At 49.3% G+C, this 19962-nt stretch overlaps 1 protein-coding gene across 3 annotated transcripts in view; it reads left to right on the top strand.

Annotated features, from left to right (window-relative positions):
- Positions 1-244: 244 nt before the first annotated feature.
- Rnft2 (ring finger protein, transmembrane 2) overlaps positions 245-19962 on the top strand; it is a 44250-nt gene continuing 24532 nt past the window's right edge. For all 3 annotated transcript variants that reach the window (XR_007210446.1, XM_048342885.1, XM_048342886.1), the window contains exons 1-6: positions 245-429; positions 897-955; positions 5134-5603; positions 7842-7918; positions 10409-10509; positions 13126-13279. Coding sequence is in view for 2 of the 3 variants with exons in the window: in XM_048342885.1 (XP_048198842.1) it covers positions 406-429; positions 897-955; positions 5134-5603; positions 7842-7918; positions 10409-10509; positions 13126-13279 (885 nt within the window). In the remaining variant the exon portion in view is untranslated. The remainder of the gene's footprint in view (positions 430-896; positions 956-5133; positions 5604-7841; positions 7919-10408; positions 10510-13125; positions 13280-19962) is intronic.

The following is a 19962-nucleotide window of genomic DNA, read 5'->3' as shown; positions in this document are numbered from 1 at the left end:
AAACATATATTCCACAGTTATGATTCTTAGTTTGGCAACAGAACAAAATTCATCAAGATCATAGCCCTTTGTAAGAGCATCTAAGAAGGATCAGTAAAAGGCTACTCAGAGACATGGAGCCGATAGAATGATGTGTGTGTGTGTGTGTGTGTGTGTGTGTGTGTGTGTGTGTGTGTGTGATTACAATGATTCTCTGGGTGTATTAAGGAGATTCTTGACATGCCACGCTCTATTTACCCAGGTGGTCTGTGCCACACAGGGCTTGGGGTCTCTGGTAAGCTCCCTGCGCTGAGGAAGGGGAGGGAAGAAGACCTGCTCTCCTTGGGACCCGCTACTCACATCTCCATCGGGAGCCTTGAATGTCATGTCTGCTTCAGCTATCAGCAACATGGAGTGCTGAAACCCATGTGGCTCCTCACAGTGAACCAGGTGATATGTCTCCACAAGAATTCACACGTGTTGGGCTCCACCCCTTCACTCCCTTTCAGGACACACACAGGGGAAGCAGATGCCAGAGGCAGGTTGCTGACTTGTCTAAGGACACACAGCGAGTGAGAGATAGCATCTGTCCAGACTCTGTCTCCTAATTGCTAGTCTGCTGCTCACTGTGTCATACCCAGCACCTCCCTGTTCCCCAGTTCGTTGCCAGGGCCTTGTTCACAAGGCCCTACTCCACCTCTGGGTCCCAGCATCGTGATCTATGAGAGGGAATGACAATTATTTCTGAATGACTGAATTGAGGACTGAGTGACAGAAGAGATAGAAACGTGGTTTGGGAAGTGTCAGCGAGTGCTAGGGATGTAAGACAGGTGCAGCACTTGTTTTGGGTTGCCCTGGTAACATGACAGGCAGTGGGAGTGCTGGGAGATGTGACTCACGTGTGTGTTGGCTTTCAGGTGTTGAGGAAAATGCAGAGACGGCACAGTAGCAACACAGACAGCATTCCTCCTGAAAGGTAGGCATCTCCCCATGTGGTCAGCTGAGAGCCCTGGGATCAGGGTGGTGAAGGGCAGCCCCAAACTGAATTTCACAAATACCTACTTCTCCGTTAAACTGTTGGGATCACTAAGATCCAATTGGAAACTGTATATTTTGCATAGTGTATTAGTCAGCTTTGTGTTCCTACAACAGAATGCCGGAGGCAACCGACTTCATAGAGAGACTAGGTCCACTTAGCTCAAAGTTGGGAAGGCTGAGAGTCTGAAAGGCAGAGCATAGGCTCAGCAGCCTTATCCTTTTGTGGTGTGTATGACAGTGGCAGGTGTGTGTTTGGAAACAAGTGATTGGATCTCAAAACATGGCAGAAAGAAAGAGGCAAGACTGGATTTTCACCAGTGCCTTTTGAGGGCATGTCCCTAAAGACCTAAGGACCTCCCATTAGACCCTGCCTCTTAAAGGCCCAGGGCACCTCCCAATACCACCACCCAGCGAAAGAGCTTTTACTGGTGGACCTTTAGGAGAGGGGCATTCAGATTACAGCCTACCTATAGTGCAAAGTGTGGGCCTGGAATGAAATGCTCAGCATAGAGTAGCTAGCTAGTGCTTATACATGATAGTCATCGAGCTTTGTCATAGGCTATGTGATCATCCTGACTCATTGTATCTAGAACCAGTGGCTCATGTCTATAATCCTAGCAACTTAGGTGGCTAAGATCTAAGGATCATGGTTTGAAGCCAGCCTGGGCAACAAAGTCTGTGAGACTCTTATCTCCAATAAACTACTCAGAAAAAGCCAGAAGTGGTACTGTAGCTCAAGTGGTAGAGTGCTAGCCTTGAGCAAAAGGAGCTCAAGGACAGCTCCCAGGCCTTAAGTTCAAGCCCCAGGACCAGAAAAAAAAAAAGTATGCCTGTGAGATTTTAATTTACAGGCATATCCTAGTCTGTGTTTGCTGCTATAACCGTTCTGGGGCATGGAAGTCTAAGGTCAAGATCCTGGAAGATTCAGTGTCTAGCCAGAGCTGCTTTCTGGTTTTTATTGGTTTGATTTAGTGATGTTGGGATTTGAACTCAGGGCTTTGCACTTGCTGAGTCAGGCGCTCTACCACTTCAGCCATGTCCTTAGCCATGTTCTTGGTTTGTACAAGACTATTCTCTTGCTGTGTCCATGTGGTGGGAGGGATGTTGCATTGCTAAGCACAGAGCCACTTGGAGAAAGAAGGGAGAGTCTAGGTCACCATCTTTCTTATGTTTTCTGCAAGAAAGACCAGGCAGGAAGTAGACAAGGGTTGGCTGGTTTGAACAGTGCCCGTGATCTCTCTGAGTCATCTCTAGTTATTTGGTTCCTGGCCCTGGGAGATTGAAGTTCATGGAGGAGACATTTGGCTGCCTATGTGATGCTTATGTGAATAGGGTTGTTGGGGTTAAGTAAAACCTTGGGTTGGGGCTGGGAATGTGGCTTAGTGATAGAGTGTTTGCCTAGCATGCATGAAGCCCTGGGTTCAATTCCTCAGTACCACATAAATAGAATAAATTAAAAATAATAAGCCAGGCCTTGGTGGCTCATGCCTATAATCCTAGCTACTCAGGAGGCTGAGATTTGAGAAGCAAGGTTCAAAGCCAGCCCAGGCAGAAAAGACCCTGTGAGACTCTTATCTCCAATTAACCATTCAAAAGCTTGAAGTGGCGCTGTGGCTCAAAGTGGTAGAGTGCTAGCTTTGACTGAGCAAAAGAGCTTAGGCATAGTGCCAAGGCCCTGAATTCAAGTCCCATGACTGACAAAAATGTATAATAATAATAATAATAAAAGCCTGGATTGTGGGGAGGAGTGGTTAGACAAATGAAGCCACATATTTAGCCCTGTGATGGATGGATGCCAAATAGACAGAACCCCAATGAGCCACTTAGATGTTGGGACTTGTCTCCATGTATTTAAACCCAAGAGAGAATGCACCCTGGGATCCTTGTTCTCAGGTCCTGCACATTTCCTGCCCCAGAACCTGCTCCACAGTGTGTGTGTCCAAGGCAGCCAAATGTCTCCTCCCTCACCCCCTCACCCCCTCACCCCGTTCCAGGTGTCTAGCAGCTCTCCAGCTGGCTGCAGAACCATCAGTCGTGCCTCTGACCATTAATCAGAAGCCCAGCCACTTCCCACCTGCCTCTGTTTTGGTGCGTGTGGCTCCTGCATTCTGTGTAGAGAACTTCATCCTGAAGTTATTGGTGTTGGGAGGTAATTAGGGTTAGATGTGGTAGGGAGGGGGAGCTGGTAGCATTAGTGGCTTTATCAGGAGAGAACCAAACTAGCACTTGCCTCATCTTGCCGTGGGATACCCTTTGCCATGTTGTGCTTCAAGAAGCCCTCACCAAATGCAGCACCATGCTTTCCCCCACCCCCTCATCTTGGGGCTTAATCTCATGGCCTAGACACTGTTCCTGAGCTTTTGTGTTCAAAACTAGTGCTCTACCACTTTAAGCCATAATGCTGTTTTCCAGCTTTTCAGTAGTTAGAGATAAGAGTCTCCACAGACTTTCCTACTGGGGTTGACTTCTAACTGCTGTCTTTAGGTCTCAGCCTGCTGAATAGCTAGGATTACAGTGGAAGCCACTGGCACCAGGCTGAGATCAGGGCCGTTTCCACCCCTATTTTACAAATGACAAGCAGGTTTGGAGAGGGGAAGTCAGTTACACAGGCAGACGGTGGCAAGGCAGAGCCTTGAGCACCAATCCATCCTTCTCCCCAAATCTGTGCTTTTATACAGGACATTTTAGCGGCCTCCTCTCTGGGCAGATCTACTTCTGGGCTTCAGCTGTAGCCCTGAAGTGGTTAAGTTGTAAGTACAACCTCTGCCCACCCCCCACCCCCACACACACCTCCAAGGAATATTCCTTCTTTATTTAGGCTGAAGTCCCCACTGGGTATGTATGGGAGAGACTCAGGGGCAGCTATAAAAAGCCATCAGTGGGTTGAATTTTCCCCAGTCACACTGGATTTCCTCAGAGGCCTGTGAACTTGGAGTACCATTGCACTCACGGGGGTGGGGGGTGGGGAAGGGCTTTCCAGGGTTTCATGGGGAAGTGGGGGTGGGGAGGCCCATGTGGACCCTCATGGGCCCCTGCCAGGCAGGACTTCTGCTTTCCAGCTCAGTCCTCCTGCTCTTCCACCCTCCCCACACACACCCAGGACTGAAAAAGCCCAAGGCCCAAAGCCCCTGGAGGCTCCTGGCCCTGGTGTCTGTTGTTGATAGCTTTGCCATGATCAGTCAGGAACCCCCCAGGACCCCAGGAAGGAAGACCACACATTCCCTAGGCTTTTGGAGTTAGCAGGGGTGGGGCCCAGTGGGGGGAAGACAAGGTCACGTTCACATTTGCCAGGTTTATGATCACACACCCTGGGGCCCCAGTTTGCAAAACCCAGACAAACCAACCCTGGGATCTCTTCACTCCAATATGTCTCCTTGCTGTGTTGAGAGAGTCTTCCCTCTAAACAACAGACGCTGGTGGCTCACGCCCGTCATCCTAGCTACTCAGGAGGCTGAGGGCTGAGGATTGTGGTTCCAAGCCAACTCGGGCAGGAAAGTCCATGAGACTCTTACCTCCAAAGAACCACCAGAAAATTGGAAGTGGCTGTGGCTCCGAGTGGTAGAGCACTAGCCTTGAGTGGAAAGAGCTCAGGGACAGTGTCCAGGCCAAGAGTTCAAAGCCCCAGGACTGACGAGAGAGAGAGACAGAGAGACAGAGAGAGAGAGAGAGAGAGAGAGAGAGAGAGAGAGAGAGAGAGAGAGAGAGAGAGAGGTGGGGGGGGAGAATATGAATTCTGTGGTCAGACAAGTTTGAAGAATACGAGGGTGAGACCATTCCTGTTTGCCAGTTGCAGACCTTCTCAGAGAATTAACATGATCGTTCCTTCCTTTTTCGGTCAGCTTCTAATGAGCATGTCTTGTGTGCCAGGTGGATGGCATCCAGGGGTGGGCGTTTGTGGAAGCAAGTCTCTTGGCTTTTTCTGCCCTGGCTGGCTTGGAACTATGATCCTCCGGATCTCAGCTCCTAAGTTAGCTAAGATGACAGACATGAGCCACCACCAGCAGCTGGCTGTGGAGTCCCTTCTCTGTGGCAAGAACACAGTTTCACAAGCTGGGTGGCATATGAAGAAGGCCTTCCCCCTGCTGACCCAACTCTGCCACCCTGTCGCCCCCACAGAGGCCGCAGCCAGCCGCTCAGCCCCGAGGCCAGTGTGGATGAGGGCGGTGTGTTCCAGGGCCTGAAGGCAGAGCCGGCCTCCCCGCCCACCCTCTTCTCTGGCCTGGCCGGTGGTGGCCTCCCCACTGGTCCCTTCCCAGCCGGCCTGGTGCTGGGCTCCGCAGCCGGTGGTGGAGACGTGTTCATCCCAATGCCTGCGCCCCGGGACCGGGAGGACGGGGGCGGCCGGGCAGGCGAGGGCGGCCCCTTCCACCACCGCCAGCCCCACCACCACTTCCACCACGGGCACCGCAGCTCCCTGCTGCAGCACGTGGGGGACCCCCGGGGACACGGCGAGGAGGGGGCCGACGAGCAGCCGGGCACGCCTGCCCCTGCGCTGTCCGAGCTGAAGGCCGTGGTGTGCTGGCTGCAGAAGGGCCTGCCCTTCATCCTCATTCTGCTGGCCAAGCTGTGCTTCCAGCATAAGCTCGGTGAGTCTCTGCAACATTGGGGGGCAGGGGAGCGCCTCAGGCAGGGATGGGGGGGTCTCTTTCTTCAGCAGGCCCCCAGAAGGTCACCTGCAAAATTCCCAAGGCTGTGGGATCCTAGGTGATTTCCCCATTCAATCTCTGCACAAGGAGCTGTGTGATTTGGGCAAGCGACTCTGCTTCTCTGGTCCTTTGCGTCCTCCTCTGTCCATTCTGGGAGGTGATGGAAGCTTCCTGACCTGCTTGGCTGGGGGGAGCCAGGCAGAGCATGACTTCGAGCTCCTGCTGCTGGGCTGGGACCCCAGCTCTACCCTTCCTATCTGAGGGGATGCTGGCTGCAGGCTTTCCCCATCCCATCCCCATCCCATCCCCACCCCCTGGCCAGCACCTGTAAATTGGGGGCCCAGACAGCACACAAGCCAGCCTGCCCTACCTGCAGGTTTCTGCATTTGTAAACCAAACCCGCCTCCGAGGGAAAATACAGTTTGAAAAAATACTGCATCAGTTCTACCAGTGCACAGAATGAAGATTTGCATAACATTTGCTTAACTTGGCACTCAGAGTTACCTAGAGGTGATGGATGGCCAAGTAGGCAGGGGTTCTGGGCAAATCCTGCCCCATCTGACATCCGGGGCCTACATCAGGGGTTTGGGCATCACAGGGTTTTAGTATCCAAAGGGGGTCCTGGAACCAGCCCCACACACATATGAAGGCTCAGTTGTGTGTTATGGATCACAGCAAGATTAAACTTGAGCTCACATACATCTGGGTCAGCGTCTGAAACAGAAAAGTACCAGTCCAAGGGTTCACTGTTAGTTTTATTATATTATTTTTCTTTTTGTCAGTTGTGAGGCTTGAACTCTGGCCCTGGGCGCTGTCCCTGGCTCTTCAACTCAATGCTAGTGCTCTACCACTTGAGCCACAGTGCCACTTCCAGTTTTCTGGTAGTTCATTGGCAATAAGAATCTCATAGACTTTCCTGCCCCCACTGGCTTTGAACTGTGATCCTCAGATCCCAGTCTCCTGAGTCTCTAGGTTTACAGATGTGAGCCACAGGCACCCAGCTCTGTATTTTTTGTTGTTGATGATCATTTGTTTGTTTGTTTGTTTCTGGTTTTGTTTAAAGTAAAAAGATGGATTTATTGGGGAAGTAAAAAGTATACTGACCAGCCAGGGTCACGGCCCAGACTCAGGACCTAGAACTACAACCATAAAAAGCAGGCTGGCCAGCCAGGGCTGCAGCCCAGCCTTGGGAGCTGTGACCGCGTGCCTTGTTTCTGTCTTTTAAACCAAAGAAGAAAGCAGGAAAAATGTTTGCAGAGAAGTGATGGACCTTTCCAGAGTAGATCTAGAAAAAATCCCTGGAGTGCCTCTACCTTCTGTGGTCACACAGACCACAGAAAAGCAGACCAAATCTAAGCACATTATGTGAAGGCATAAGAAGGATTTGGCTGGGCATGGTGGTACATACCTGTATCTCAGCTACTCAGGAAGTGGAAGCAGGAGGATTGAGGTTTGCAACCTGGACCCAAAATACAAGACCCTGTTTGAAAAGCAGACTTACACACACACACAAAAAAGGTTGGAAGTGTGGCTCAAATGGTAGGATACCTGCCTAGCAAGGACCAGCCCCTGAGTTCAAACCCAGAGAAAGAGACAGAGATAGAGAAAGACTTGAAAAACATTACACAGGGAGAATTCCTAGATTGTACCTCAGCAAAACCCTGTTTTGTTTTGTTTGATTGTCCTGGATCATCTCTGCCTGTTAACTGAGTTACTTTTCCTTCCTTTACCATTTTAACTCCATATAGTATCTGAACTCTGACTACATTTGGCTTTTATTACCAGTACACCTCAGATTCTGATTGCCCATAGACTCATTGGTGCCATTCTAAATGTTAGAGATTATTTTCAAGATAAGTGCTGATATGATTCCATCCCTACAGCAGAAGAGGGAAGAGGATTGCCCAAGCTCATGCTCTGGAGGTAGAAGAGCCAGAACTCAAAGTCTGGTCTTGCCCAACTGCACAGCGCATGCCGTCAACCTGGTGCTATGAACTATCTCTACAGGGGCCCTAAATCTTGTTCCTGAGTCACAATGGCCCTGTTTCTTCATGGTTCACATGGCTCTCAGACCCCTCAGAACTGGGACACTTCCCTCCCCTCCCCCACAGTAGCCTGTCCACGCTGAGGGTGCCAGAGGGTGCCTGATGGGCCTTTGGGGGCTCTTCTGTCCTGCAGGCATCGCCGTGTGCATTGGGATGGCCAGCACCTTCGCCTATGCCAACTCCACACTCCGGGAGCAGGTCTCGCTGAAGGTGAGTCACATCCACACTCAGCGGTTTATTAATTCCCAGCCTGAAGGAGGTCTCTCCACAGAGATCGGGGTGCCTGGAAGGCACCTCTGGAGCCTCTAGGGAGGACCAGCTTCCTTGTCTTTTTTGTTTTGCCAGTCCTAGGGTTTGATTGAACTCAGGGCCTGAGCACTGTCCCTGAGCTTCTTATGCTCAGGGTTAGCACTCTACCACATGAGCCACTTCAGCCTCACTTCAGGCTTTTTCTGAGTTGTTTATTAGAGATAAGAGTCTCATTGCCTGGGCTGGCTTCAAACAGCCATCCTCAGATCTCAGCCTCCTGAGTAGCTAGGATGAGAGGTGTGAGCCACTGTCACCTGACTTACTTTTTTTTTTTTTTTTTTTGGCCAGTCCTGGGCCTTGAACTCAGGGCCTGAGCACTGTCCCTGGCTTCCTTTTGCTCAAGGCTAGCACTCTGCCACTTGAGCCACAGCGCCACTTCTGGCCATTTTCCATATATGTGGTGCTGGGGAATTGAACCCAGGGCTTCATGTATACGAGGCAAGCACTCTTGCCACTAGGCCCCAGCCCCCTGACTTTCCTTTTATAGGATGTACTAAGCTGAGCCTTGCCGGCAGGGTTGCATCTCCTGCTGCCCTCCTCCTCTGCCTCCTCTTCTTCTGTATTGGGGTTTGAACTCAAGGCCTTGTACTTCCTAAGCAGCCATTTTCTACCACTTAAGCCACATCCTCAGTCCTTTTGCTTTTTTTTTTTTTTTTTTTTTTGGTTGTTGTTGTTGTTTTCCAGATAAGGGCTTGAGCTTTTACTAGCTAAGGTCAGTCTTAGACTCCAATCCTTCTGTCTCCACTTCCTTAGTAGCTGGATTGTAAACACACCCCACCACACCCAGCTTGTTTTGTTTTGTTTTTTCAGTCCTGGGTGTGTTTTTGTTGTTTTTAGTTGTGATGGGGTTTGAACTCTGGGCCTGGGTGCTGTCCTTGAGCTCTTTTGCTCAAGGCTAGTGCTCTACCACTTTGAGTCACAGCACCACTTACAGTTTTCTGATGGTTAATTCAAGCTGAAAGTCTCACAGACTTTCCTGCCTGGGCTGGATTTGAACCCCGATCTTTGGATCTCAGCCTCCTGATTAGCTAGGATTACAGGCGTGAGCTTGTACAGGCATGAGTTCAGCTTGTTTTTGAGATAGGACTGCACTAACTTTTTCCTGGACTGGCCAGGAACTGTGATCCTGTCTCACCCCCACACCTAGCTGGGATTAGAGGTACGCACCACCACACTTGACCTCATGCTTTCTGTCAGCCCCACCTTCGGTTTGGATTCGTGGAAAATTAAAGTGGGACCTATTATTTATTGGGGGAAGGGCTACTGCGTGGATGAAGTTGTTGGTTGGGGATGGTTCTTGCAGTCCTTGACCTCCTGGAGTCATGGATGCTGGAGAAGCATTGGTTTTATCCACTGCCTGGAAACCTCCTAGCAGCAGTGCCAGGCTGTATCTGAGACAGGGTCTGGAGCACTTCCCGATGACCTCATCTGGTTTCTGCCCTGCAGCCAGCCCATGGAGGAGGAGGCCAAGCAGTAGCAAATGGACTGTAGAGAGGTCTGCCAGTCTCCCTGGCACCGAGGCAGGAGCACGCCCTGTCCACACTGATCCAGGCCATCTCCCAGGATGGCTTTCAGGCCCAGAAGCTGCTGGACAGCAGTGAGCTAAGGTTTCTGGATTCAGCAGATTGGAGCTGGGGAAGGAAATGCAGGCTGTCCCACCCAGGGCTTTCCCAGCCATATGCATACCCCAAACTCTAATCCTGGCTGGGTGGCCCAGCATTGAGCAAGGGGACCAGGAAAGTCACCCCAGGGTTGGTGAGGGGAACAACCAAAAAAAGAGCTGAGTACCAGTGGCCCATGCTGGTAATCCTAGCCACTCAGGAGGCTGAGATCAGAAGATCATGCTTTGAAGCCAACCCTGGGCAGGAAAGTCCATGAGACTCTAATCTCCAACTAACTACTCAAAAAGCCAGCAGTGTAGAGGAGACAAGAAGTAACCACTTATAGGAAGCTGACACTCAGCAAGTGTCAGGTGCTCTTCTAAGCATCATGTGCCCACCGTGTCTATGTAGAAATACTACAATATACCCATTTACAGATGAGGAAAGGGAGTACAAACAGATTTACCAGCTTGTGGGGGTCTCAACAGCTCCCTGGTAGCATATCAAGGATTTAAAGCCAGGCCATCAAGTGCCAAACCACAAATTCTTTAACCTTTCTCAATGGTTCTTCAAACCAGGAGCAGAGAGGTGGGAGTGTCTTTGTGACACCTCCCCACACACACTCCTTAGGTCCCAGAGGAATGAGAAGATACCAGTGCCCTTCTCTTCACCATCAGCCTTGCATCCTCTAAAACTCTGAGACAGTGAAGTTTCTAGAACATTCTAGAATGTTCCAGCACTGATGCCTTGAGCATCTCAGCATCTCCCATTTTTCTTGCTTCGTCTCCAGGAGAAGAGGTCTGTGCTGGTCATCATGTGGATAGTGGCCTTTCTGGCAGGGAACACTCTATATGTGCTCTACACATTCAGCTCCCAGCAGCTGTACAATAGGTAAGCAAATGGCAGAAGGGGGTGCTTATTCAGCTTGGGGTGCACACAGTATCTGTCAGGGACCAGGTGTTGTGCCAAGTCACGAAACCACCACCAAGAAGACCACCGAGACTCAGACATTCCGAAATGCAAAAGCAAGGCAAGGCTTTATTTAAGTGAGCTGCAACTCGGACCTCGTCCTACCCACCGACAGAGCGGAGGTTAGGAGGGAGCCCCGAGCTGTGATTACACAGGGCTTATAAAGGCAAAAAACAAAGTTACAACAATCAGGTGTTCAAGCAAGCAAGATTAGGACACAGGTACAAATCTAATTGGCTCAGGGCTCGAGGCACTCTGGGGGCCATCAGAGTTAAGCATTCCCAGCGGTTAGAGTTCTAGACCGACTGGGCCCTAATGGGCTTGTCCTGGGTCTGCTCACAGGGCCTGCTTATCTCAGGTTCACGTGGTAAAGTGGGGCCCAACTTCAAAGTCTGGCACTTCACAGGCACTAGCAGGGTCATGTTGGAACCTTCTCATTCCACCCTCCTGCTACTACACACATGCCTATGACAGCCATCTCTAGGAGAAATGCAGGGCAAGTCACGTAAGTACACATGTTTGATTTACACATTGAGGAAAATAGAAAAATAGGTATCACTGACAATCCCATATCCAAAAAGCATCAGACCACAGGAAGTGTTTCAGATTTTGGAGCGTTTTTTGAGGAAAGTAAGGAGGGAGGGAAGGAATGAAGGAAAAGAGAAAAGAAAGAATGAAAGGGAAGGGAAGGATCTTAAGGCAGGCTTTCAGATCACATCCACCCGTTTTAACAGTGGACTTGAGGAGTCAGTAGTTCTGACGCTTTCTGTGGCTGCCCCATAAAAGCAGTCTTGGGAGCTGGCCCACAGCATCAACACACCTCACACCCTGCATTAGTCTCATGGTCCAGACACCAAGGTCATGGTGGAGGGCATGAGAGGTGGAGCTTCTCAGCAGTTCCTATGAATTTCCCGCTCATGCCATTTTCTGGGTATGATCATATTCCCAGGCTCAGACCTCAGTGCCCTCATCAAACTAGAGCTGAGTCAGACTGGCAGCACAGAGAGACAGAGACAGAGAGAGACCAAACAACATAAAAGAAAAGCAACCAAGCTAAGCCCTGGTCCTCTCTTGGGCCATCCGTACACCATGGGTCTGAGGATGAGGCCAGCAGCTTTTCTCTTACTTTGCCCTCCCAGGGACCAGCAAGGTAGTACTAGCCCCACTTCACAGCTCTAGAACCAGACCTCCAGAAGCCCCTTCGGGTCTGTCTGACTGTTTTCCTGTCACCATAATGAAATACCTGAGGCTTGGTACTTTATAAAGACGAAAGGGTTTGTTTAGCTCCCAGTCCTAGAGATTCAAGAGTGTGGTACTAGTGCCAGCTGTATCACTGGCATCATGGTGGGCAGAAGCACAAAGAAGAGAGAGGTCACATGGTAAGGTAGGAGAGAAAAGGGGCAAATGCCCTTCCACTACGCCCCGCCTCCCTCACAGCGCCACAGGGAGGAGGACCCGTGGGTGACAGACAAAGCCAAATCGAAACCATTGTGCTTTCCTAAGGTGACTCAGGCATGGAGGCAGCCCTTAACCGTGACCTTGATCTTCCTGGGATATGCAGTTTGATCATCAACATCAGAGTCCCTTCCCGCTGGCCCTGGCCGGCTTCACGCCCTTTGGCAGATCCTGTAAACCACTCTCACTTCCCAGCACCGTACCGGTGCAACCAATGCCAAGCTTCCTTCTTACCTTTCCACCTGGACAGGTTAAGGAGGAAAGCTGAATGTCACAATACACACGGAAACACTGGGGAAACCAGCCCACGTTCACCGTACCATCGTATCATAATTAGTATTATTATAGAATTAATCACTATAATTATTGGTGGTGTTGCCTCCGAGAAGCAAAAGCAATAATAAAATATATCAGCCCATTAAAGCGTGGAGTACTTCAGATGGAAATGAACCCACTGCTCGGCGCATGGGAAAACAGATTTGAGTGCAGGTTTGTTTTTTTTATGTTTTTTTTTTTTTTTTTTTTGCCAGTCCTGGGCCTTGGACTCAGGGCCTGAGCACTGTCCCTGGCTTCTTTTTGCTCAAGTCTAGCACTCTGCCACTTGAGCCACAGTGCCACTTCTGGCCATTTTCTGTATATGTGGTGCTGGGGAATTGAACCCAGGGCTTCATGTATACAAGGCAAGCACTCTTGCCACTAGGCCATATCCCCAGCCCCTGAGTTCAGGTTTTGACTTGCCCCGTGATAGCCAGGTGACAGACTTGCAGCTCAGCAGGGATTGACAGCATGCATTGTGTTCTGGGAGCCTTGATTTGCATCCACTCCACTCCCTTTCTACTTGTGAGACTTTGTACAAATTCCCTTCCATTTCCCTACCTGCAGAATAGGGTGGGGTTCCTGGAGCATCATTCCCCACTGTCTGGAAGGGCCTCTGCTCGTCTCCCATCTCATGGAGGCCTGCCTTCTCGCTACCGAGGGAAGAGATCCCCCCACCCCCGTCTAGCAAAGGACCCTATGGAAATAACTCCTCACCTGTGGGCCCTGGTCTAAGTGAGCCATTTGGGTCTCCCCCTCCCCCACCAGCCTCATCTTCCTGAAGCCCAACCTGGAGACCCTGGACTTCTTCGACCTGCTGTGGATCGTGGGAATCGCAGACTTTGTGCTCAAGTATCTCACCATCACCCTCAAGTGCCTTGTGGTGGCCCTGCCCAAGATCATCCTGGCTGTCAAGTCCAAGGTAGGACAAGCTACAGCACATAGATTGTGCAGGGGAGTAGGGGGTAGGGGAGGGGGAAGAGGGGAGGGGGAGGATTCTGAGTGCCTTTCTAGAGGAGGAAAGAATGAGCCAGAGCAGAGTTCGGGCTGCCAGCACTTGGGCATCTCTTTTATCCCTTTCTTGGATCTTCCTCTTTACCACCTCATGCATGAAGCACTGGGTTCAAATCCTCAGTACCACATACACAGAAAAATCTGGATGTGGGCTGTGGCTCAGGTGGTAGAGTGCTCGCCTTGAGCCAAAGAAGCTCAAGACCAGTGCCTAGGTCCTGAGTTCAAGCCCCAAGACTGGCCAAAAAAAAAAAAATCTTCATAGGAAGCAGTTTCTATCTCAGTGTCACCTGGGGGAGGAGAAAAGCAGGTGGCGTGTCCTGTGTCCTGCTTCTCGAAGGGGAGGGTGGCCTTCGTAGCTTTTGGCTTTCAGTGGCTTCTGGGAACTCATTTTGTAAAAGGGTATTGAGGCTCATAAAGAAAGGACTCTGTGGTGGACTAGTGCTGTCTGCCATGGCCACAGGAGAAGTGGTAGCAGAGAAGCTTTGCAATATACAGTAAGGAAATGCATTGGGATAAAGAGATCTTGGGGCATTATCATAGGAATATGGTTGAAATAATGATCGCTGGTGCCTTTGTGGGGTCACATAAAGGAACTGAATAGAGGTAGAAGGGCTGAAAGACTTGTGAAGACCTCTATGTTACATTGCACACACACACACACACACACACACACACACACACACACACACGAAGAAGTTCAGAAAGCTCAGCATTTGTCCCAGGCTTTGCTTGGCAAAAGAGCAGGTTGGAATTGACTGTTAGTCTCCAGGGACAAGTGACCCAACCTATCAGCCAGGGTCATCTCTGAAATGGTTTCTCCCTCCCTCGTGTGTTTTGATCTGATCGAATTGAGCCAAAAAAAATTTTTTTTTGGTTGCTCCTGAGATTGAACATGGCCTGAGCACGAGGCTAGCATTCTACTACTTTGAGCCATAGTGCCACATTCGGTTTTCAGGTGGTTCGTTGGAGATAAGAATCTCACAGCCTTCTCTGGCCAGGCTGGCTTTGCACCAGGTGCCTCAGCCTCCTGAGTAGCTAGGATTGTGTGTGTGTGTGTGTGTGTGTGTGTGTGTGTGCGTGTGTGTGTTTGCTAGTCCTGGGGCTTGAACTCAGGGCCTGAGCAGTGTCCCTGCCTTCTTTTTCCTCAAGGCTAGCACTCTGCCAACTTGAGTCACAGCACCACTTCTGGCCTTTTCTATATATGTGGTGCTGAGGAATCGAACCCAGGGCTTCATGTATAGGAGGCAAGCACTCTTGCCACTAGGCCATATTCCCAGCCCCCGAGTAGCTAGGATTACATGTGTGAGCCACCAGTGCCTGGCTCAAAAATCTTAAACTGTTGGGGCTGGGGATATAGCCTAGTGGCAAGAGTGCCTGCCTCGGATACACGAGGCCCTAGGTTCGATTCCCCAGCACCACATATACAGAAAACGGCCAGAAGTGGCGCTGTGGCTCAAGTGGCAGAGTGCTAGCCTTGAGCGGGAAGAGGCCAGGGACAGTGCTCAGGCCCTGAGTCCAAGGCCCAGGACTGGCCAAAAAAAAAAAAAAAAATCTTAAACTGTTGAAGTTTTCCTAGAGGAAACCACAGCTGTGGGACCAGCTAGATGCCCCACAGGTTGTGTATGGACATATAAAAACTCTCCAGGTCTTATGTTTCCTCATCTGTCAGCAGGTTGGAATAATTCTTCTTTCCTTCAGAATACTAAGCTGTTAGGAACCAGACAGTGTCCACAGTGGGTGACTCATAACACCAGCTGAGTATCCCAGATCCAAAATGTGTGGGCCAGAAGTGTATCAGAGTCTGGAATATTTACATGCACATGATGAGACATAGTAAGGCTGTGACCCAAGTCAAAATACAGAAGTCATTTGTGTTTGATATGCACCTCGTACTTATGGCCAGAAGGTGACTCAAAATAGAGATTTTAGTGCACCTGCTTTTCCTTGGGATCAGGTGTGGACCCTCCTCTCCCCACCCCCAGCCCCCCACCATCTTGTCTTCCTCCTGTCTTTGGATTAGGGAGCTCAGCCTGTATGGACACTATTTAATCCTGCCTACTCCACACTGACCCTCTGAGCACCCTTGGATGAATGATTTATCCTGTCTGAGCCTTGGCTGCTGCATCTGTAAAATGGGGGCAATAGCTTCACAGCTGGAGGTCCCCACCTTGCCCATCCCTCTGCCCATCTTCCTCCCCCTGCTTTCAGTGCTTTCAGTGGGCTCCATGCTGCCCCATGCTCTCCAGTTGGGTGCAGCCAAGGGGAAGAGAATGAGGAAGGAGATGGGCTATTGATTCCTCTGCTGGATTTGACCCCTGTGGTTGCCATAACCAATGACAAACATCAGTGGTTTAAAGCAACAAGAATTGATTTTCTTATAGTTCTGGAGGTGGGAAGTCACACGGGGGTTTCATTGGGTGCTGTAGGGATGTGCTCTGTCCTCCACCCACAGAGGCGGCAGCAGCAGCAAGCTGCGTCCTTTGCCCTCTGCTCTCTGACCCTGCTTCTGTCCTTGCCCCTCCTTCTCTGATTCTGGCTCTCCCTGCCTTCCTCTTTGATGGAGGCTGGGATGACACTGGGCCTCCTGGATGATCCAGGGTCCTCTCCCCACCCAAAGGTCATGCACTTATGCTGGCAAAGCCTTCTTTGGCCTGGAATGGGGTATGTTCTCAGACCCTGGGGTTAACGTTGCCTGGTGGGGCTGTGTTTCTGCTAAGCAGAAATATGAGTAACTACAGGTCAGGGCTGCACTAAGTGGTTTGCTCACAGATTGGGCCACATCTTCATGAAGTGGGGAGTAAGTGTGAGCACACAGTTCCTGTCTCAGCAGCTTTCTATCAGGTCTGCTAACCACACCCTCCCTACTCATTCCAGGCCACACCACCCTAGCTTTGTGTGTGTGTGTGTGTGTGTGTGTGTGTGTGTGTATGCGTGCGTACCTGCGTGCGTGCGTGTGTGCGCACGTGCGCCTGGGTTTTGGACTCAAGGCCTGGGCATTGTCCTTAGCTTTTTCCCTCAAGGCTGGTGCACTACCATCTGAGTCACAGCTCTAATCACAGCTATTTTTTGGTTGTTAATTGGAGATAAGGATCTCAGGAGTTTCCTGCCCCAACATCCTGGCTACCTTCAATCCTCAGATGTCAGCCTCCTGAGTAGCTAGGATTATAGGCATGAGCTACCAGCACCCAGCTACCCTAGCTTCTTTTTTTTTTTTTTTTAATTTCACAGAAGCTTTCATTGCCTCTGTTGGTAAGATGACAGGGATCTTAAGAAACACAGTTGAACTTACAGATATATGCAGGTGATATGCACTAAAGATAACCTTGATCTCAAGTATTTTTATATGTGGGTACTTCTAATTTTATACATTTTACTATTTAAAAAGCATTACATTTTAAAATGGGTACCTGTTCTGACATTTGGCAACAAAGGAAACTGTACGTGTGGTTCAGTTTGAAACAAAGAGATCAGCATGGGAAGTTGACCAGAATGAAGACAAAATGCTGTGAACTAAAGCATTCAAGTCAAGTGTGTGTCTTTCTCTTAGACACGCACATGTGTGCACACACACATACACAGTCATATGTGGAAGCTTTTTTCAGTACAAAACATTATCTATAACCATTTATCCTCAGAATAATCACACCATATTAAATCAGTTTTCTCTTTTCAGCCCTAGTAATAGTTTTAATTCTAAGATGTCATCCTTATAGTGTCAACCTTAACTTTTATGCTACATAATTATATTCAAAGCTTTATGTATTTTTGTTTATAATTACACAGTAATTATAAATGTTTAGTACCATACTGATGACAAACACTTTTGCTGAAAAGGTCTTGCATTTAAAAGGAAAAATTTGTAAAACTCAAGGCACTAGGCCACAACCAATATTCAACTAGGCCACAACCAATATCCAATTTTTATGGAAAAAATTCTATTGTGGGGAAAAAAGCTAATGAAATCTCAGTTCAAAACACAGCATACTTGGGGCTGGGGATATAGCCTAGTGGCAAGAGTGCCTGCCTCGGTATACCTGGGGCCCTAGGTTCGATTCCCCAGCACCACATATACAGAAAACGGCCAGAAGCGGCGCTGTGGCTCAAGTGGCAGAGTGCTAGCCTTGAGCGGGAAGAAGCCAGGGACAGTGCTCAGGCCCTGAGTCCAAGGCCCAGGACTGGCAAAAAAAAAAAAAAAAAAAAAACAACACAGCATACTTGAATTTAAGAATCTAAAAACAATATTAAAACTCAAAATCTTGGGCTGGGGACTATAGCCTAGTGGCAAGAGTGCCTGCCTCGGATACACGAGGCCCTAGGTTCGATTCCCCAGCACCACATATACAGAAAACAGCCAGAAGCGGCGCTGTGGCTCAAGTGGCAGAGTGCTAGCCTTGAGTGGGAAGAAGCCAGGGACAGTGCTCAGGCCCTGAGTCCAAGGCCCAGGACTGGCCAAAAAAAAAAAAAAAAAAAAAAAAAAGAAAACTCAAAATCTTCAAGACAGAAAACAATAGTGAAATATCTTTTGAATTTTTTTCATAATTGAAGTTCCTCTTTAGTTATAAAAATGAAATCAAGAAAACAGCAGGATTCTTCTTTTTTTCTTTTATAATAATTTCTTTAACCTAAACAAAATTTTCCAATTCTTCTTTTGGTAGTACTGTATTCTTGAAGTTGTAATGCCCTAGCTTCTTTTTTTTTGTTTTTTTTTTTTTTTTTTGTTTTTTGGCCAGTCCTGGGCCTTGGACTCAGGGCCTGAGCACTGTCCCTGGCTTCCTTTTTTGCTCAAGGCTAGCACTCTGCCACTTGAGCCACAGTGCCACTTCTGGCCGTTTTTCTGTATATGTGGTGCTGGGGAATCGAACCCAGGGCTTCATGTATACGAGGCAAGCTCTCTTGCCACTAGGCCATATCCCCAGCCCATGCCCTAGCTTCTTAAACTCACTCACACCTTGGTCATTCCAGGGTCCATCAAAGTAGAAGGCAGGAAGAGCCAGAAGTGGGTGGGTATATGGATGAATGAATGGAGAGAGAGGAAGAGATAGGAGGGGTGGGAGTGGATGGATGGATGGATGGATGGATGATAGATGAGTGGGTAGGTGGATGGAAGATAGATGGATGGATGGATGGAAGATAGATGAAGGGATTGATGGAAGCTGGATGGATGGATGGATGGATGGGTGGATGGATGGAAGGTCTAGCCAGCAGTAGTGACTCTAGCCACTTCATCTTATAGCAAGGTGAACATTTGGATTCCATTCTCAGCTCAGGTCAAGCCTCTTCTGTGCCAATGCCCAAACAGTCTAGCATAAAAAGAGAAATATGTAGCCGAGCACTGGTGGCTCATTCCTGTAATCCTAGCTAATCAGGAGGCTGAGATCTGAGGATTGTAGTTCCAAGCCAGCCTAGGCAAAAAAGTCCCCATGAGACTCTTATCTCCAATAAACTGCTCAGAAAAAGCTGGAAGTGGAGCTGTGGTTCAAGTGGCAGAGCTCTAGCCTTGAGCACAAAGAGGCTCAGAAACAGTACCCAGGCCCTGAGTTCAAGCCCCAGGACTGGCAAAAAACAAAACAAAACAAAAACCCACAGAAATAAATATGTAAGCAAAGTAATTCTCATACCTCCATGCTAAAAAGACACTGTGTAGGTCTCCCAGAAATAGCTTGTGGTCAAGCTAATAGTAATAAATACAGCCAAATGCTTCTGAGCAGCCACCCGGAGCCAGGTCCTGTGTGCAAGAAGACACTTGCTAAAGGCCACCCGTGGGCCTGATGTGGTGAAAGTCCTGGGGACACCTCAGTGAACAGAGCAGACAAAAGTCCTGTCCTCGTGCCATGTGTGACCCCTTTAATCTTACCCATCACTGGGGGCTGGATGCCACTGACCTCTCTAACTCAGAGAAGAGACTGAATTAAACCAGGGGCACAAATTGCAGAGCGCGCGGTGACCACGGAGGGCTGCGAGGAGTGGCTCCCCCACTCACTCATTACCTTCTGCTTCAGCCCTATAAGGCAAGAGCACTTATCTTTTTTTTTTAATTGAGGAAAAGTCATAAAACGTACAATGAACCATTAATCATTTTAAAGCATATTGTTCCGTGGCATTTCATACATTGACAGTCCTAGACAGCCATCACCTCTATGGAGTTCCAGAACATTGCATCACCTCAAAAGAAAATGGGACATGTGGAGTCCCTGCAGGTACCACCCACCTCCCTACCCCACCACCCCACTCCACAGGGCCCACCCACCAGCCCCTGGTAACCTCTAATCTGCCTTCTGCCCCTATGGATTGGCCCTCACGTAGCCAATGGGACCATGTCTGGCTCTCTCCACTCGACATAAATGGCTTCAAGTTTATCCATCCTGTGGCATGGATGGGCCTGTCATTCCTTCCAGTGGTGACTCCTAGTCCATTCTGTGGGTTCACCACCATTGTGCAGTCATTTGGGCTATTTGCACCTCATACCTGTAACATAGTGTGTGTGTGTGTGTGTGTGTGTGTGTGTGTGTGTGTGTGTGTGTGTACACGCTGGTACCTGAGCTTGAACTCAGGGCCTCATACTCTTTCTTGCTTTGTTTTGTTTTTTTCTGC

The sequence above is a fragment of the Perognathus longimembris genome, chromosome 3, assembly GCF_023159225.1.
Source record: "Perognathus longimembris pacificus isolate PPM17 chromosome 3, ASM2315922v1, whole genome shotgun sequence".
Classification (NCBI taxonomy): domain Eukaryota; kingdom Metazoa; phylum Chordata; class Mammalia; order Rodentia; family Heteromyidae; genus Perognathus; species Perognathus longimembris.
This window is presented reverse-complemented; position numbering and strand designations above follow the sequence as displayed.